This window comes from Lycorma delicatula, chromosome 3 (assembly GCF_047948215.1).
Source record: "Lycorma delicatula isolate Av1 chromosome 3, ASM4794821v1, whole genome shotgun sequence".
Lineage (NCBI taxonomy): Eukaryota > Metazoa > Arthropoda > Insecta > Hemiptera > Fulgoridae > Lycorma > Lycorma delicatula.
This window is the reverse complement of record NC_134457.1, coordinates 74,440,494-74,460,499: the sequence shown is the minus strand read 5'-3', so window position 1 is coordinate 74,460,499 and position 20,006 is coordinate 74,440,494. Positions and strand designations below refer to the sequence as shown.

The following is a 20,006-nucleotide window of genomic DNA, read 5'->3' as shown; positions in this document are numbered from 1 at the left end:
ATTTAGCCAATTTAGACCTGCCGTAGGTGGTAGGCTAGGTAGGCCTGTAGTGGCAAAATTTACGAGTGGCAAAACCACCTGAATTAGAGCACAGAAAAAATAACACATCCCATAAAAATATATTTAGATTACTTGAATCTAGAAAATAAAATTGTTTACTATTTTGTGTCTGTTTTGTTCATTGTTTTAAAAGTATATTTAAATTATCTCTGAAAATAGTAGGTGCTAGTTTTAGTTTATAAGTTTGTTTAAAAATGTAAACTTTGTTTTTGCAATAAAACAATTTTCTGTAAATCTGTGTTAGTATAATAATACTAACACAGATTTCAATTCAAAATGACATAATTCAATTATATGTCATTTTTCTGGTAAAAATTGTTCTTTTATAATTGTTCTTTTTTTTTAATTTTAAAGTTTTTTTGAAGCTTTGGGGACAGCCATGTTTTGGGTTTGCTTGCGGCGGAAAAAACACTAGGGCTGGTCATGATTTAGCCATTAGTTGTTTGGTTCCCAGAAAATTTCTGTACGATCCGCTCAATAAAACTCTCTTGAGGAACTCAATTGCTTGAGAAATTTGTAAGTTTAGATTAGTATACGCCAATTAAATAAATAAATTGAAATGTTTACAATTTCCTCATTTGGCTCAATTCATTAAATATATTATACCCAAAAGTTTTCAAATTGTGAATTTTTCTCTATGATCACTAAAACGTATTAAATTATAAAAACAGATATAAAAATTAAAAAAACACTTCTGCCAAAAAATAAATAAATTGAATTAAAAAACTGACAATAAGTCAAACTAAAATAGAGAAAACAAGGTATGGTACTAAACATCATTATGCAGTATTTAACTAAGTAAAATAATGGGTGACCAATCAACTTTCAGACAGTTTTAGTTTGTTTAAATGTATTTTTCATGTTGTATGAAAAATACATTTCATGTTGTATCTAATGAAGTTCTCACAGGTCTTTAATCGATAGAAAATTTTGTCCTTCAAGAAGAATAATTAAATGCAGTTGGGGAAGGCTGTGAATAGTAATTTTCCAATATTAAAGAGGTTGGAATAATAATTATTCTAAATTAAAGACACCCCTGACAGAATCTAAATGTATTCGTTGAAGGACCTTGAGAACTTAATCATTAGGCAACCTTAAATGCCTGCTATTCCTGAAACATAACAAATATATTTAAACAAATTAAAACTGTCTGAAAGTTGATTAGTCACTCATTATTTAATTAAATTCTACATAATGATGGGTTTAGTCCTTTATTTCCATACCTTGTTTTTTTTTTTTTTTTTAGTTCAATTTATTTGAAAAAAGTTTTTTTAAATTTTTTGGCAGTTATGTTTTTTAATTTTTATAATTGTTTTTATTACATCCAATTATTTTTCTTTATTGATGATCAGACAAAATGAATTTAAGAAATTAAATAAAGTGTAACTAAAAGTTTTGTTTTTTTTAATATAATTTGTCTATTAAAAAAAGGAATAACCTTATAGTTTTTAAATATAACTTGTAAATTGATTTCTTTAACATTTGACCAGACATGTTAAAGAATCATATATCTTAAATAAAAAAAAATAATTTGAAATTGTTTGTTTACTAAATATTTTAACGAAAAAAGTCATAAAATATTCATAAGCATGTTTTACTTGTAAAAAAAATAGTTTTATAAGGTCCACCATTTCTAGAAAAATTAATGTTTAAATGAATTAATCTGTAGTTGTAGTAAATTAAATGTAGAAGTAGTAGTAGCATTGAAATTTTTATTTTAAGTCTATGAAAAAAGTTGATTAATAATAGGTGTACAACATGTAGAGAGAAATGTAATGCTTAAACGTCATTACAGTAGTTTACATTACATTAATATTACACTATCTTTTATTTCAGGTAAAGTTTTAGTTCATTGCCTCATGGGTTTATCTCGATCAAGTACTTGTGTTCTTGCATATTTGATGATTAAGGAGGGTATGACAGCTGCCGATGCATTAAGAAGGGTACGTCGGTTTCGTGAGGTCCGACCAAATTACGGTTTTCTTCAACAACTTGCTGAACTCGACATGAATCTGAAAAGGAGCAGGTATCTGAGTGGATTGTAATTTTTTTTTGAGCCGCACTCATCTGGTTTATTGAAATTATGTAAATGTATATTCTAACATTGAATTCTAAAAAGTGAAACCAACTAATCACTTAATACTGATTTGAATTATTTTTTTTTAACTCTTTAATATATTACATTAAATTTTCTTTTTTTTTGTAATGTTGCAATACTAATGTAAATAATAAAAGAGTTATAATGATCTGTTATGTTTTGCATTGAATTTGGCTTTAGTGTGGTTAATAATAATTTTATCTTTTTATCGTAGAAAATTATGAAGAAATTAATAATAAAATTGAATTAACTGTAAATAAATGAGTGAGTGTTTAAATTTTAGGTTATTTATCAGCTATATTTTGTCAAATATTTGTTAATCCAGAAAGAAAGCTTAAGTATTTGTTAATTTAATTCACAAATACACCAATATTTCCCCCTCCTCTTTTTTTATATAAATGTATTTTAAGTTGTAAATAGTATTTTTAATGAAACATATCTAGTCTTTCTATTTTATGGTGCTATTTTATTTATTTACATACATTTTAATTTTATGTAACTTATGTATGGTTTAGCCTGAGTTTATTTTTAAATAAGTTAAGATTAATGCAGACAAGTTTTTATTATTTCGAGCAACATTTTTCTGGTCATTATTGTTATAGTTTTTCTGTTTATTTTCTACATTATTATTAATAACAGTACTTAATATGTATTTATTACTGGTAAAGTGTGGTAACACGACTATTTGACAAACCTAGTTGTGTAATTTCTTGTTGGGTTAATTGGATTTTGCTTCAGACAATGCAAGACTGCCTAATCCTACTTAATTGAAAGTGTGATGTACCTGATTTCACAATTAGGAATTAGGTTGTTTTCTGTACCTTAAAGTACATAAATAATCTTTCATTAATGAAAAATACAATAAATAAATTAAAATTAATAAAAAAAAAAATTGTGTGTGAATGTGTGAGCGCTTGCACGTGTTTGATTTTCGTAATGAACAGTGTTTTGATAATAGTTATCTATTATGTATAGCAGTATGAAATGTGTTATATATAGTCCATGGAAAGATTAAGAAAGAAGATGAGTAGTGGGAGGAGGATCATTTTTATATTTCTAGACAATATGATAAATATAGAAGGCACAATTGATAATTATATAATAATAAGATAAAATAATAATAATCCCAGTGCATCACTGTTTTATGGTGTGGTATTGGAGATGATGTAAAATTAAAAAGTACCTCTAACAAAATATAAAAATGGTGTAATACAATGACTATATTTTGGAAATAATTTCTTTCACATTGGTAACAATTGCTGATTTTTGTATTCCTATTTTTTTCAACACTCTTTTCATCTGCAGTCACATTTTGATTCATTAAACTTTAGATTTTTTTTGTATTGCTCATATTTTGAATAATTTTGGAGGTCAAGTTTTCTGATATTTGGAAAATTTGCATCTGCATTTTGGGTTTCATATTTTAAAACTGCTTTCATAAGGTAATAATTTGATCTCTGGGCATCTCATTGTTCTCACGTTTGGTATTAATGTTCTACATTTTCTTGGTATGTGAATTCATTTAAATAAAATTAATTACGATATTCACTGACATGCATTGAAAAACGTTGTACTAGTTAACTAAAATGTTCTGTTTATTAATGATGTTTCTTTTGCTTTCCTTCATTAACCCTAATTTAGTGCTCCTGAGACAGTTTTACTTTTTCTACATTTTCTTTTTTATATTCCCATTAATAACACCAAACTGACAAAAGTAAGGCTGAAAAGGATGTGTGTGCCTTCTTAAAAATTACCCTCAAAACCCCTTTTTGAATTTTAATTAAGGGGACTAAGGACAAAATAAAAAATTCCTTTCACCCTATAATACCATACTGAATTAATGACCAGAATAATGCAAAATATTTAATATATAATGATAGTAGGGAAAAGATATTCTCTCAATTTACAATCTAGTGTATGTCTCGGTACAATCAGTGTGGAACTTCCTTTTAATTAATAATGATGTTAAAAATATTAGTAATTGGGAGAAAAATTTATTTAATATACATAAAGTTGTGGAATTCCTAAATAATTTTATTGTAATTAGCTATTTGAGGATTTTGCTTTCCTCATAAGCGTCTAAGTAAATGCAAGTAAAACCCCTCAATCGATAATAAATAGTAACTACCTTACCTTACAGTATTCAGGGAATTTTGGAACTATAGTGTTACTAGCTTTGCCAATTACATTACATACTTATATATTTATAAAAATAAATTATCAGTGCAATAAAAATGAAGTACAAATAGAAGTTGTTAGATTGTTTTGGAAATTGTCTCATATTAAGGAGTAGCTTTTCTATAGATACTTCTTGGGAGTCTTCCAATCATGACATATCTGTAGAGTTCTGTATGGCCTTGTACTTTACCTTGATATTTATATTTTGTAGATATATAGAATGTATGAATTGTATTTGTGGTGTATATCATTATATAATATTTAACTTATATATGTTGTAATTGTAGATAGTTTTATTGGCATAGTTTATTATAACTTGTTCATCTGTAAATATTTTTAAGAGTTACATTGAGAATTCATTTTTACTGAATATCATTAATATAATTGTTACCAAAATAAGAATTAAAAATAAAAAAAAATGTTATTTTTCAACATGATTTATATGTTATGTATTATAACCAGTTCATATAATGGGACCCTCTATTGTATAATAAAAGAAACTTATTTATTTAGCTGTTTTATTGACATTCATGATCTCTTTTCTTCCATTTCTATTTTTTGATCGACTGGTAGCTTAGTTTTTCTAGAAAGATTATTACAAATCTTGAGAATATATTTTTTTCTTTTTAATTGAAAAAAGTTATTTTGTGAATGAAAGTACACAAAATAATTCCCAGGTAGTTTTGCACAAAAATATGTGAAGATGATATCTAATTTTTTTATTTAACGATTTATTTAAAGTTTAATGTTATTTCATATACTAATTCCATTTGATAAATTTAAGATGAAATTAAACTAGGTTTAAGAACCATAAAATTACATTTTGTTAATCCTTTAACTGCCATGTGTCAGGCGAGTCATTTGCTGCGTAGTTCCATTTATGTTCAGTACCATCTTGGCTAATGATATAAGCTTAGACACATGACTTATCTGAAATGAAAAAATGAGTTTTTAATTTTTATGTACTATTCATCACTTTTCCTACAATGTACAGAACCACATTATATTTATACGCTTTCTATATATGTAGCTATATTTTTTTACTCATTCTGTATTTGATAACATAAACCAAAATAAAAATTGTAACTCAAGCAGTCCATCAAAAAGCTACAAGATCCACCTTAAATTACTTCCATTGAAAAAAAACAAACAAATTTTACAATTGTAGAAAATGGAAACTAATTAATTATTAATAGCTTTGAATTTAATTTTTTATATCATGAGGTGAGATAATTTGTAGTGTTAAATTTTAGACTAATAAAAATTTTTATTATTTTTGCTAACACTGAAGAAGGGCCAACAAAAAATTACTGCTGCATTAAATCAGGACAATCAATAACATTATTGAAAATTTGATATAATGTTCAAAGTCAACTTTCCTACTTCTAACTTGCCTACTGTACAGAAATTAACCAATGAATCTATTGTATTGAGTAATCTCCAGGATAGCTTTTGTTACTATCTATCTCATTGTAAATCTCTTAAAAATATTTTTGGCTTTTTTTCTTACAATATATGTAAATATATAATTACAAAGTAAACTACAGTATTCTAACTTAACATGTAATAATTTTTGCATTCATATGTAAAGAAGATGTCTATTGATCTAACAATCAAGTCTTGAATTCTTTAAATTCAAAAATTCAAGACTTTTTTTATTAAATTTTTTTTTAATTGAAAAATATTGATGGAAATATGCAGAAATGTTATTTCCACCATTTTATTATTAGCAGTATTAACATTACTTCAGACACCCCAAGTAAACTGTGTCTTATGTTTCATCATTTAACTTCAACTGTGATGAGTAAAATATAAATTATGGTAGATCATATAGATAAGTAAATTATAGAAAAACTCTAGAAATATGGATTAGAAACACTTAGAGCAGTTGAACATCCTTTGTAGATCAGTTCCACTATATAGACGGATGGGTTAGTGTGATTTTTCTATTGATCTAGTATTTAAAGATTAATTTAATCTCTTATCATATTTGGAAATTGTAGTAATAGATTCATGAGGTATTTTAACATTTTATAGATTTGTAGAAGTGAGTTAAATTTATTAAAAATTTTAATAATAATTTTTTGTCGCCAACCTTCTCTTATTTATTCGTCAACTTATTCTACCTTGTTCTTTGAGTTGGTTTCTGGTTGTGCAGTTGTAATGTTTTCTGGTTCTACAATTTCTGTCTGGTTGTAACTTTTAGGAACCGATATGTAAATTTAATAATTTAATGCCCACATGTTTTGATAAGATCTTTTTATAAGGAACAATGGGCGACTTCAAATTTAATTTATTCAATTTATATTTAATTTTTGTTAAATCCATAATAAAAAGTGATGAATCTTTTTAAAGCCCGCTCTTATGATCTCACTTTCTAAGCAGTCCACTTATATTTTAAATATAGCTTTATGGTTTTATAAAGTTTAATTATGAATACTGGACATGGTGGTTTAATGCCCAATTTATGTGATCTATGGAAATTAAATGCAACAACCATATAAGTGCACTTGCAAGCTTACTTCCAAATTAAAAAAAAGAAAATTTAATTTGAAAAGCTCTTTGTAGAATCAATATAAAATAAAAGCTCAATCACAAAACAATTCAAATTAAGGGGGAACAACGAAAAAATGTACTAGGGCTATGTAGTCTGATCACATGTATATTATTAAAATTAAAAAAATTATTAACATTAACAATACGAAAACTAATTTTTTAACATTAGTTAAACATATTATTTATATCAGAATTATATGGAATCACAGAAAACACATTTCCACACTACTCGTCTGTCATATTTAAAAAAATATATAAAATAAAGTAATTAACATTAACAATACAAGAAAATAATTTTTTCTTAACATTAGTTAAACATATTATTTATATAAGAGTTATATGGAATCATATTATTAATTTTTCTCTTCATATACATAAGGATACTTTCCTGCACATGTAAAAATAATGATGACCTCGCATCAAATACACCTATTTACACAGTCTCACTGTCCTGTCTCATCGAACAAAGAACACATCATCACTTCCGTGCGATCCAACTCAAAACACGTCTCCACTCCATGACTGCTAAATTCACACTAGCCCCGAAACAAAGAATGTCAGTCTGGCTTCCCCCGCCAGACGCTCGTTCGTATTTTATGCACGTACACACTTTTTTCTGAGAAAGTATACGCACTCACCAGTCCACGATGACATCACCGTCTGGCTATCCAGACCGTGTCATACATAAAAAAACAAAGTTATGTAATACAATTTCTTATCAAACTAATTACGTTTATTTAACTATTAAAATAATATAATACTATTGCCTATTTTCTGTTTTTAATATCAGCTAAGCCAAATGAATATTAATTACTTTTTTAAATATTGAAACTTTTTTCTTTATGACATAATATATAATAGTTCGTAACCAACAAAATTTAGAATGGTTACACACTGCGTTTCAAATCTGTTGTAAAGGAAGTAGCTAGTTTTCAACTAAAGCTATTAAGCAGATATGCATCTGTTATCTTTGAAAAATTGTTAATTTGAAAGTTTAATATATATTTTTTTATTTAATATATACTGAGTGTTCAACTTAAAAGAGGCCCCATCACTCAGTTTATATTATATGCATACTTTGTAAAAATGCAAATATTGCTGAAGGATGGGTAAAAGAATGTGGAAGATGTTGGTACGGCTGGAGTTGGAGTGAGTAGAACTGTTTATTGCCTGCATATTTGAGAATTGCCGTAATCATTGTTGTTTTTTTTAAATACAGTTAACTGTTGGAAGCATGTTTATTCATAATGGAAACTTATTTAGAGATGAAATCTCATGTCATGTGTTAGTGAAGTTCAAGGAGAAATTTGAAAAGGAAGCACCAGTGAAAAGTGTTATTCAGAAGTTAGTTAAAAAATTTTGTGAAATAGGTTCGGTGTTGACCAGAAATGTGTCTGACACAGATCAGTTGTAATGTCCAAGACATTAAAGCGGCAGTTAACAAGATTTCATAAATCTTTGCGGAGACTAAGCTGGAAAAAGAACATTTCATGAGGTTCAGTCCACACTGTAGTGAGGAGATTGCTGAAATCTGTATTGAATGCAGATTTTTCATGAGCTAACTAATGCTGAAACGGTTAAAGGGTTCAGTACTGTCAGTGGTTCAAGAACTTTATTAGAGAGACAGCATTGGCATTTTAGGTCGAGTGTTTTTCACAGATGGAAGCACAGTATCACCTTGTTGGGTATGCTAATAGTCAGAACTATCAGACCTGTGATACTAAAATCTGCACATTTTCTCTAAATCCCCTACACCCACCAAAAGTAGGTGTATGTTGTGCGGTTTCAAGGCGACTAAATGGTCCCTTGTTTTTTGGAAAAAATTGTGAATGCTGCTGTTTACCAAGAAATTATCTAACAGTTCACAAACTTATTGCAAGAGGATGAGTGTGACTGCTGGTTGCAGCAGGATAACACTACTTGCCACATAGTTCACTCTTCTATGGAGATGCTACAGGATTTTTGTGGTGGTAGAATAATTTTTAAAGGATTGTGGCCACCAAGATCTCCTGTTGTAATTAATCCAGACTTCTTTCTATGGGAGTTACTTAAAAGAAATTATATATAAAAGCTATCCACATACCCTGTAAGAATTGAAGACAAACATTTCCAATACCATGTAGGAAACAGACGGGTATACAGCTAACAAGAATAGACAGGATGTACAGCTAATAAGAATAGCCAGGAACATGCCCAAACATGTTGTCAAGTGTATAGAAGTGGACAGACATAATTTTCAACACCTGTAAATTATTATGTGTTTGTCAATAACTATTATTTATAGACTAAATTAAGTGACAGGGCCTGTTTTAACCCTCTGTATTAATATTCTTTTTAACTATATATAATTGCTTATTTACAGTTAGATACTGAATATTAATCGAAGAAAAGACGTAATATATTATCAAATTAAATTTTACAAAAAAAAAGAAGAAATTTAGGAACTTTCCTTATTGAAATTAGTTAGTTTTATATTTAATGGTTAATCCATCCATGTGTTATGTTATAAAGATATATACTATATGAAAATAGGTTGTGGACTTAGTATTGTATGTTACTCAGTTAATTTCATCGGTCTTTCAATTAATTCTTTGTTTATTATTAATGTAAAAAAATTACTTATCCGTGTTATTTCTTAGATTGGCCCAGTGGGATTTATTAACCCATTTGTGCACAAATTTTATTTCCAGTCTTCTAAAATTTTGTCTACAAATGTCAACAATGGGCATGAATATGTAGATATTACTTTATAATTACATCTTGACAGTGGATACAATGGGGAACGTAAAGTAATATAAATTTTTTTACATTAAAATGATTTCTTCACTCGCATTTTATTACAACATTGACCAATTTTATTTCTTAAGTACATACAATTTGTATTTTAAGAAATAATTATTAACATCACAGATATAAATTTTTACAAAGTTTTATAAACATTTTTACTATTATTTACTACTGCTACTGCTACTTATAATATAGAATCGAAAATAAGATATTGTAACAACGCCTGAGTAACTGATTCCTATCAATTATCATGAAAATAGTAGAAAATATAATAATGGGAGTTATCCAGAAAGCGACAATAAAAAAACCCTTTTAACTACTAGGTACAGGTTCATTTAACAATCGTCTTTTGTTGTACTGTTTGCTGACACACAGTGGACACCTTTTGTACCGTGAGAAGATACCAGGTTTGGAATTCATGGGAACAAAAGCCTTCGTCTTCGTTCTCACACTTCAATATGGGTCTGGTCCAGGCTAGTAGTATAAGTAGCCCTGGAAGATTAGCTATAAGAGGAGTACGAGTGTTCAGCCCTGCAAGATGTTGTGAAGTCAGTTCCGCAAGGAGAGGCTGCAAGATTGTAGTTGTGTGAGTTCGGCAGAGTTCTGCAAACCAGTCCAGCGAGGAGAGGCTGCGGTGTGATTCTACAAGACGAGAGTGTGAGATGTCAGTCTCCAAGAGCATTCTATAGGGAGGATAGTTGATGTAGTGAATTTCCAGTGTGAATTAAATTTGATAAGATTAAGGTGATGCCACAGGGAATTTAGTAAACAAGAAATACTATTGGTGAGTAAGAAACTACAGTAAAAGTATAAGTGAAAGAAATAATGTAGTAAATCTCATTCATAACCTGTTAGGATAGTTAGCAAAGGTGTTTGCAATTCAACTTTATATGATTGTTTGTTAATACAAGACTAGTGGTTATAAAGGGTTAAGACTAATGGTTTCTTTTGTTAATGGGTCTGAATTCTGGTCTTCTATTTATCTACCTGGAATAAATTCCAAATGATTATATATTTTTAAATCTGTCATGTATATAATTTTTATCATTTATTTTTGACATTTACGATTATATGATGTGTAATATTATGATTGTTATTCTTTGTTGATTACGTTATATATTATGCCCTTTTTTATGTCATGTTTTATTGTTTTGATTACATTATGTATTAATTGTTTGATTTATTGTTATTGACGTGTAATATTATTATCATTTAATATTATTATTAGTACTATTATCCCGATTATTATTGTGGTTGTAATTACTATGATTAATATTTGTGTCCATTAATTGTTTTATTATTGTCACATATTATGATAATTATTATCATTATTAATATTGATTTGTCTTGCAACTAGGAACATTTTAAACTAATAAACTGTAATTACATAAACATTCTAAATTGTCAATCTCTTAATATCGCGATCAAGCTGTAAAACGTGACAATATGTAATAAATATATATAGAACACAAAAAAATATGTATATTATATAGATAAAAATACATATTGGAATACAAAATAAAAGCAAAAAATTACAATTTTAGAGAATGGAATTCACTGAAAAAACTAAACAAAACACCTGCAAGATGAAAAACATGGTTCCCACAGGCAGGAAAAGTCAGTAAAAGACAGGAGTTTTAGAAAAAATCAGTAAAAGTCAGGAAAAATTGTAAAAAATTTCATAGAATTGCATTTTTGTTACTGAATTAAGATTATGTTAGTTATTAATAAAGTATTTTTTAAGTATATCCTGGCGTCAGGAAGTGGAGACCCCATTGCTCAGCACATTGCAACTACGTGCATTAAGCAGCCATCAATGCGTCTTGTTCTTACTTACATTCCCTAATTAGTTTTTTAAATTAAAGGAGGAATATTCCAAATTGCAGTTAATTTTTTCACTGGTAAAATGTTAACAAAAAATTATCATTGAAATATTTAAAGGTTGTTAACTGTTTTCTTGTAATCTCTCTCAAACCACCATGAATTTTTTTATATTTACTTAATTAATTGCTTTTAAACAGCATCTAAAAAGACTGTTTAATGACCAATGGTTAGATGTAAACTTACACCCAGAATTCAGTTGGTTGAGAAGAGGTAGAGATGTTTCATGCTTTTGTGATATATGTAAAAGACATTTTGGACTGGGTAATATGGGCCGAAAGGCAGTGACTTTGCACAGTAAATGAAAGCAGCATAATGAAATAATTAAAACACTTTTATCTGAGACTAAAACACAGCTGGGCTCTCTCAGAGTAACTTCAACTCACCAGACTGAAATTTTGATCAACAGTTGTGAGAACGGTGGTTGTGATACATCTGTTTGTTTTTTGCCTGGATCTTCTGGTTGGAATTATAGCATTTCAGCAGCAAATGATACATTTGAATTCTCAACTTCATTTTCACAAAATGACAACATAATTACTTTTTTTGTTATAAAGGCAGAGATTATGTGGGTTCTCATTGTTATACAAAATATGTTATCCTTAAGTTCATGTGAAGATATTGGTGCAACTTTTTAAATTATGTTTCCTGATAGTTGTATAGCATTAAAATTCCAGATTGGAGCGTGTAAATGCTCTTTGCCATTAATCATGGCCTTGCACCATACTTTGATGGCATTTTGCAAACATGTTAGAATAGTAATAAAATATTTTTCAAGTAAGTCTTAATAAATTTTGTTTTCTGTACAAAATAAGGTGTTATGTTATATTTTTCTTAAATGTATTACTTTTAGTCACAGTGATATTAGTTTTCCTTTAAGTTGTGATCATATATATATTCTTTGTATACTGAAATCATCTGTGTTTCTTTGCATTTCTATGCAAACCAACTTATTAAATATTGTTTTTTGTTTACTTTGCAAAATAATATATGCAAATTTTTGTGAAAAATATTTAATAATTTTAGGTGCGAGCCAATTATTTTTAAAAATTTCTTTAGTTTATTTTTAGTTACTTTTTATTTCTTATCTGTGTTACTTTTAGTTATCATTAAATATTGTTATTGTTTTATTTTTTTTGTACTTTGCAATGTAATTTACTAAAACATTCACCACAAAAAATAGCGTAATTTTTAATATATTAAAAAAAACATTCAAAAATAAACTTTAAAAATAATTATGATAAATAATAAAAAAAGAACATGAGTTGGGCAGCCATGGGGATGGTGGAGGCTGCAAAAAAAAATCTGTATATTTTGTTGAGTAAATGACAATAGTATAACATTATGAGAGTCAGGAAATCTTTAATAAAGTGGTCAGGAAAAGTTAGAAAAAACAAATCTTAAAATTTTGTAGGAACCCTGAAAAGCAGACTACCTATCCAAATAAAATATATGCTAACAGAAATACTGATTTTAATTTTGGGAAGACAGCTAATGTCAAAATCCTTATCTACATAATAATTATTATATTCAATTATTAAAATTTGAAAAATAATACTTGCTACTATTGTATACTACTATTGTATATCATATACTTGATTATATGCTATAGACGCTGAATGTACAATACAGAATGATGCTAACAAAAATTTGTGTGCTAAACTAACAATTAAGCTTTGCTAGTGTAATTTGCCATCCAGATTGATAAAACAATAAAATTTAACCAATAACATACGTAAATTTTAGTTAATACTGGTGCCTTTTCTACTTGATCTGAAAGTACCATTCCTCTTTTATGATGGCCATACTCTTGTAAAGCGAAGTGATGTTAAATTTGTCGAAAAATAGTCTGTATTGTGAATTACCACCAATCCTGGAGACAAAGTCAGTAACCGCTGAACCCCCAGTAATAAGGTTACTGCACAGTATAGTACAAGAAGGAGGTTTCACATACTATCATGTTACAACAGGTACCAACAGGAATATACAACGTTGATAGTGGGTATAAATGGATTGAGTTTTTATAAGAAGCATTGAAAATCATATGAGGGACTTAGTAAAGAAGCCAAATGATTTTTCCTTAATTTTAAGAAAACGGACTTCACAGTTTTGGATATTAATAAAAATTAAACAAAAGAATATTCTTTAACTACAAATGAAATTATTACTAATAAATTATGTTTAAGGGACTTTCCCTCTTTATAAATGTTTCAACACGAAAAAAAGTAGTATATTTTTGGAAATGGAAGTCTGAAATCACAAAGTCGATTTTGCATTCAAATAAACGACCATGGAAAACTAAACCAAATGACATTGGTGTACTTTTACATAAAATAAAACATTCAGTTTGACAGTAGAAATTTATTTTATTCAAATAATTATTAAAATTTTTATATAACAGTTTAAAATTAAAACAATTGGAAAAATATAAAAAATTAAATTTATCATTTGATTTTTGAAATAGTCTATTTTTTAGACTAGAAAAAAATGATTAAATTTTAAGAAATACAAAAGTATTTTGTTATTATAAATAAATATAAAATCTAATTAAAAAAATTAAATGAAACAACTATAATGTATTTAATGAAGTTTTTCCAGCAGAATCATCTGAAAATATTATTTTTAACAGTTTTCTACTTAATATATATTATTTTAAGGAATTTGCTTCTTTTAAAGAGGTTTTACTGTTTTTGCCTCAGGCTTCTGATTCTCTTATTAATGAAATAGAAAACTATCGCTTTATCTTAATGCATTTCAGAAGCAATCTGTTCTTTCAAAAAAACATAGTAGAATCTGTTTTCTCTTTCACCACTGTACTTGTCACCCACCATCATTTTTTTTTTACTTTATTGAAATTTAGAATGTAATTTTCCATTTCAGAAATTGAAAAAAAAAGTTGCCTTATGTCATTAACTTTATAATAAACTTCTTGCTTCCCTTAGCTCTATATGTTTTTCAGTGGCTTGAAAACATAATTCAATGTGGTTTTTATGAATGCCTATATTTCTGAAGTTTTCATTATATTCATTAAAGAAGTAGCCTGATGAATGTATTGTAAAAGACATCAGAAAAATGGAGAAAGAACGTGTAAAAATTAATCATTTCGAATTCTGTTTTGTTCCTGCAAGAGTCACTAAGGACTAGAGTGCGGTTTACTTGCTTGGCTTGCTCTGTTTGAAAAAAATTTAAATTATACAATTCGGTCTCCTGCTATCCTCTTACAACTACAGTTTCATCTCATTTAAACATATTTTCTCGGCAGCAATTTAAGTTCTGGATATTGAGTTTGTACATCCATTTCTGTCACATGTAGCTACCTTATTTACAGTTGTTATAGGAGTTTCTAAAATTTTCTGTAAATCAAAGAAAACTGCAAGGTCAGCAGATTTTGATTTATGTGCTTTTGCCTTAATTTTTATCTCTATAACTTTTCAGTGACTTAATTGGATTTCTTTTGATTTCAGTTCCTGCTATTCTTTTATAGATTATATAATTGTCTAGTTTATCTCTTAATAAAAATCAAACAATCAGAAGATACTTCTAACAGAATCCCTCAAAAGTCAGCATAGAACAAACCATTCTCTTTGCTGATTTTCTTCAGACAGATATCAATACGCAGTTTCAAAAAATGCATTTGTCTCACTTTTTTAAAATCTGTCTTTTGAATTCTTTTGACCTCTGAGCCCCCTCCTAAATGGTTAAAATTTATCTTATTAAATTAATAACTAAATTTTAATAGCTTTGATTTTTCAGTTTTTGACCAGCTAATAGCTTTTATCTTACCATTGAATTAGTTAATATGACTATTTCTAGATTATATAATTAAGTACAGTTTTTTTTTTCAATTAGTAATTGTTTCATTACATTTTACTACTATAAATTATTCTACATTAAAATATAGTCTTCTGCTCTATGTTAAACTCTTTTACAGTAAAACTAACTGTCCACAATATGACAGTACCAGTTTTACGCACATCTTTGAACATTTTTAAAAATTAATTTTATTCTTATTGGAACTAAAGAAGGATAAAGACATAGCGGGTTATTAATTTATTTTTAACTTTGTAGTACTTCTCTTATTTGTTAGTGAAAGTTAAGACTTCATTGTATATTTTGTACAAGATTCAATCTTCTATTATTTTATGCAATTTTCAGTAAGTTAAGTTACATGAAAACTAGCACAGTTAATATGTTTTTGTGAATTCACATTGAAGATATTATCTAAGTTGTTTGTAGTTTGATTAGTTATTCATAGATTCTTTTAGGACATTTATTATTGATTGGTACTAGTGATAAATACATGATACATGATTGGTACTAGTAATAAATATGTTAAGTATTTTTACTTTTCTTTGTAATTGCCCATCATCTTATTTGTTCTTTACTGACGCTCTAACAGTTCTACAGGTAGCTTAGAACATCATTATATAGTTAAGACATCTAAAAAAGATTGCATTCTAAAAGGGCTATCTACATTCAGTAGATAGTAAATTCCACTAGAACCAAATTATAGTTTATTAGATACAAATGACAAGTAAAAAGTATTTTCTTGGTTTGAACCTCATTGGTTCTTTACTGTTGTATGAATATAATTATAATTAAAGACAACTAATTAAATACATTTAACATACTTATAAAGAAATGATACATCAATAAAAAATATTGATGGATTTATCAGACTATTTAACAAGATGATAATGAAGAGACCAATTTTAGTATATAGATTTTTAGGGATATATTAACCCTGTTATATATATATTTAGGGTTTTTTCTATAATTTTATATGTTTATAATTGCGTCATTCTGTTCACAGTATGTTTTATCTTCCCAAATTCAAATTTTTGTAATGATTGCTACTATAATTTTTTTTTGTATTACACATTTTTTTTGTGTCAGTATATGTTAATTCTTCATATTATTGAAAAGTACAAATTGTGATTTTAAGTTTGTGATTGCACATTAGGTTTTTATACGTTTTGTACCTCTCATATATATTATATTCTTAAATGTATCAATTAGATCTTTTACAGGAGTATTTAGTATAGTAAAGTTCTGTGAACTTATAAATGCCAACAGTATTTCATTTCTTCTTAATTTATTGATCTGTTATTTGTATTTTTATAATATCAAAGGAAAGATTACATTTTTCTTAATCATACAGTATTATATTTATATTAACATTTTCTTTCTTTTGTGTTTTCAAACTTCATGTTTTGAATTAGAATTAATTGATTAGAATTTAATTATCCTAAAACTTTAATGAAATGATAAATATTAATGCTTACACTTTCATAAATGTAACAATAGTTAAATTAATATCAAGAGAACTTTTATATTTGATTATGAGTGCAGTGATTGTAATTATACTTTTTTTTTCTTTTGTGTACATAATTAGAATGTATTCTATTTATTGTAAACATTTCATTCTTTCATAAAAATTTTTGTAATGTTAATTTGTTTCTTTTTATTATTACAAAGATATTTTATAAACAAATAATTACTTATGTTGTATGTTGGTTTATTAACATTTTAGACAGTTCGTTTCACTTCATAATTTAGCAGGTTGACATTTTTAAGATTTCTCGCTTGTAACAAAAATACTATGATAAAATTCAATGACCTTAGTCTGACAACCCCTTTTGTCTCATTTTTCCTCTTTTTCCTTTTTCTTAAAATAAATATTAATTTTGTATTGAAATTGATATCAGAATTGAAGGGCCTAGAGGACAAGGGAGTGCAAGTGCCCATAACCACATTTTGAGAATACCAAGTTAAAGTTTAATGGAAAAATTCAATTCCAGGTAAAAACAGGAAGAGTGAAAATGGTATAATATTTATACATAAAAGTTTTTAAAGTTATGTATCTGTGTTTGGATGTAACTCATATTTTGTCTTGTATCAGCCATTTTTTTTGTAGAAGTCCCACTTGTACCCCTTGTCCTGCAGATGAAAAAGGAACTGTAGTAAAGGTAATAGGTTATAAGTAAAATCAAATATTGTATTTTTACTATAAACGAGTAAATTAATTCAGCACTCAAACAATATCACTGGTCTCATGCATTGCTGTGATTTAGTCCAAGTCAGTATCATAAATATTATTCTCATAAGGTTCTTCCTCCACTTTTGTTGAAATGTCAATCAATATCTACTGTTATTCAGCATTTCTTTGTGAGATTTGACATCTAGTTTATACTACTACTACGTATACATTATCATCCACAGGAAGTGACTTGTAAAAGTCGTGCTGTATGGAAGTATAAATGGTAAAATGTCGATGAAATCCTTGTACTTCGCACCTTTGATTTTTTCTTGTCATTTTTAGGGGTCAATGAGGGCAGTTCATTAGTAAATCTTATTGTGTTGGACTTCGTGTTGCACTTTAAGAATGGCATATCTTCAATGAATGTTCTTTTGTATAAAAGCATTCATGGTTTATTCTTTTTGTACTGCAGCCATTGCGTGCTTTGTATTCCAACAACCAATTTAACATAAAGGTGTTTACCTCATGAAAGGTAATGAAGTCTCTCTGGAATTTTCTATGGCAATAATCTATGTCCAGTGTTCTGCAACAAGCACATCTCTTTTATCCTTTCTTGCATATTCAATGGTAGTGAAATCATGGTCATACATTATAAGATTGCCATAGTAGTAGGAACTTGTGGTTTATAGTCGCTATATTAGTCTTGTTAACAACTTACATCCAGAATTTGACTATAAATTGGCTTTTATTTTGGCCTCTCAGTTATCACTGAAAGCTTGTTAGGTCTGCAACTGTAGGAAGCAAATATATTTCAATAAACAAGACATGATTTCCTCTTGCAAGGTTGTGTACACATAATTTGTACATCCAGAGCTGCCTGGAATAGTCTACTTGGTGCTTGTTAAAACTGTTGTTAGCAACATTTTTTGAAAGTCAAAACATTGCAATATAGATGGAATCAGTTTTACATTATGTTTTACAATACAAGAATAAAACAAAATAGCAGTTCTTTTCAGGTATAGGTATTTTTCAATTGCGCTTCCATCCTGGTTTTTTTGCTCTATTTTTGTCTTATAAATGAAAAAATAAAAAGTGAAAACCATTTTTAGTAGTAGTTATTATATTCTTTTTAATAATAAATATTCAGCTGTGAAATAAAAATATGAAAATATACATAAATATATATAAAAATATATAAAAAAATGAAATAAAAATATATGGACACAAAATACCTTTTATCTACCACACACTTTAGGGCTTATGAACTATAAGAGCTGATTGATGAAAAACTCTTGCCATACAGCCAGATTGAACTTTGTTCAAACTTAATCATATTAACATTGTGTGTGTTGTATAATCTATTGCTTTTATTATCTCTTTAACTTGCTCAAGTTATGAGATTCTGTATATATGAATTAATTGCTGTTTTTCAAAATTTGTTAAACATAACAAATTAATAATTATTTATTTACATAGTAGAAATGGTTGTTATATGATTATATCCCAAAGGAAAACTACTTGTGTGTTGCAAGTACATTGAAACTCAAAGATAAATTAAAAAAATTATTTAATAAATTTTTGTTTTGTGTAATTTTGTTTAAAAATTTGATTTTTTTAATAAATAATATTTTTATTTCATTATTAATTTATTGATATATTTTATTCATCTAGTAGTAGTTCATTAGTTCACAGTTTTTCATGGAGCTGCATATTTTTAATTAATTCTATTTTCTTGACCTGTTTACTATAAAGCTCACTAGCTAAAACATTATTTTAAACTGGTATTTCTTTTAAACAAATGAAATAATAACGATCAATAAATTGTATTCAAGATAAAAATCCAATGATATAATTAGTTGTTAATAAAATATATATTAACGTAAGGATGTTTATCATTATAGAAGACAACATTTTATATTACAACTGAAACTATTTGAAACATTTTAAAACATCATTGCAGTTTATTTCATATGATGAATTGGTCTTATTATTTCACTTGAGTATACCTATTACATATTAATAAATTAACAATTAATATAATCCACCTTATTACCATTGCGTTGAAATGTACTCTAGATCTTTCGGCTTACTTGGAAGCCATTATCAGGAGTTAAAGTTAATAAAATTAAAGTTAAAAGTTTAAAAAAATCATAGTTAAAATTTAAAAACAATCATGACTGTCTCGGACAGTCTTGACTGTTTTTAAATTTTAACTATGATTTTTTAAACTTTTGACTTTAAATTTATTAATTTTAACTCCTGATGATGGCTTCCAAGTAAGCCAAAAGATCTAGAGTACATTTCAACGCAATGGTAATAAGGTGGATTATATTAATTGTTGATTTATTCATTTAACATATCAGCGGTACCATGTTTGAGAGATTAATTATTACATATTAATTACTAAACTGGTAATATTTTGCATTTTATCTTTTAATATTTGTGGATAAAACCAAACATAATTAA

The 20,006-nt window shown here is 27.3% G+C and overlaps 1 protein-coding gene across 4 annotated transcripts in view; it reads left to right on the top strand.

The window, feature by feature from the left end:
- The window catches only part of LOC142321704 (dual specificity protein phosphatase 3), a 65,698-nt gene that overhangs the window by 35,336 nt on the left and 10,356 nt on the right, over positions 1-20,006 (top strand). For all 4 annotated transcript variants that reach the window (XM_075359998.1, XM_075360001.1, XM_075360000.1 and 1 more), the window contains one exon: positions 1,897-2,086. In XM_075359998.1, coding sequence (XP_075216113.1) covers positions 1,897-2,086 — 190 coding nt within the window. The remainder of the gene's footprint in view (positions 1-1,896; positions 2,087-20,006) is intronic.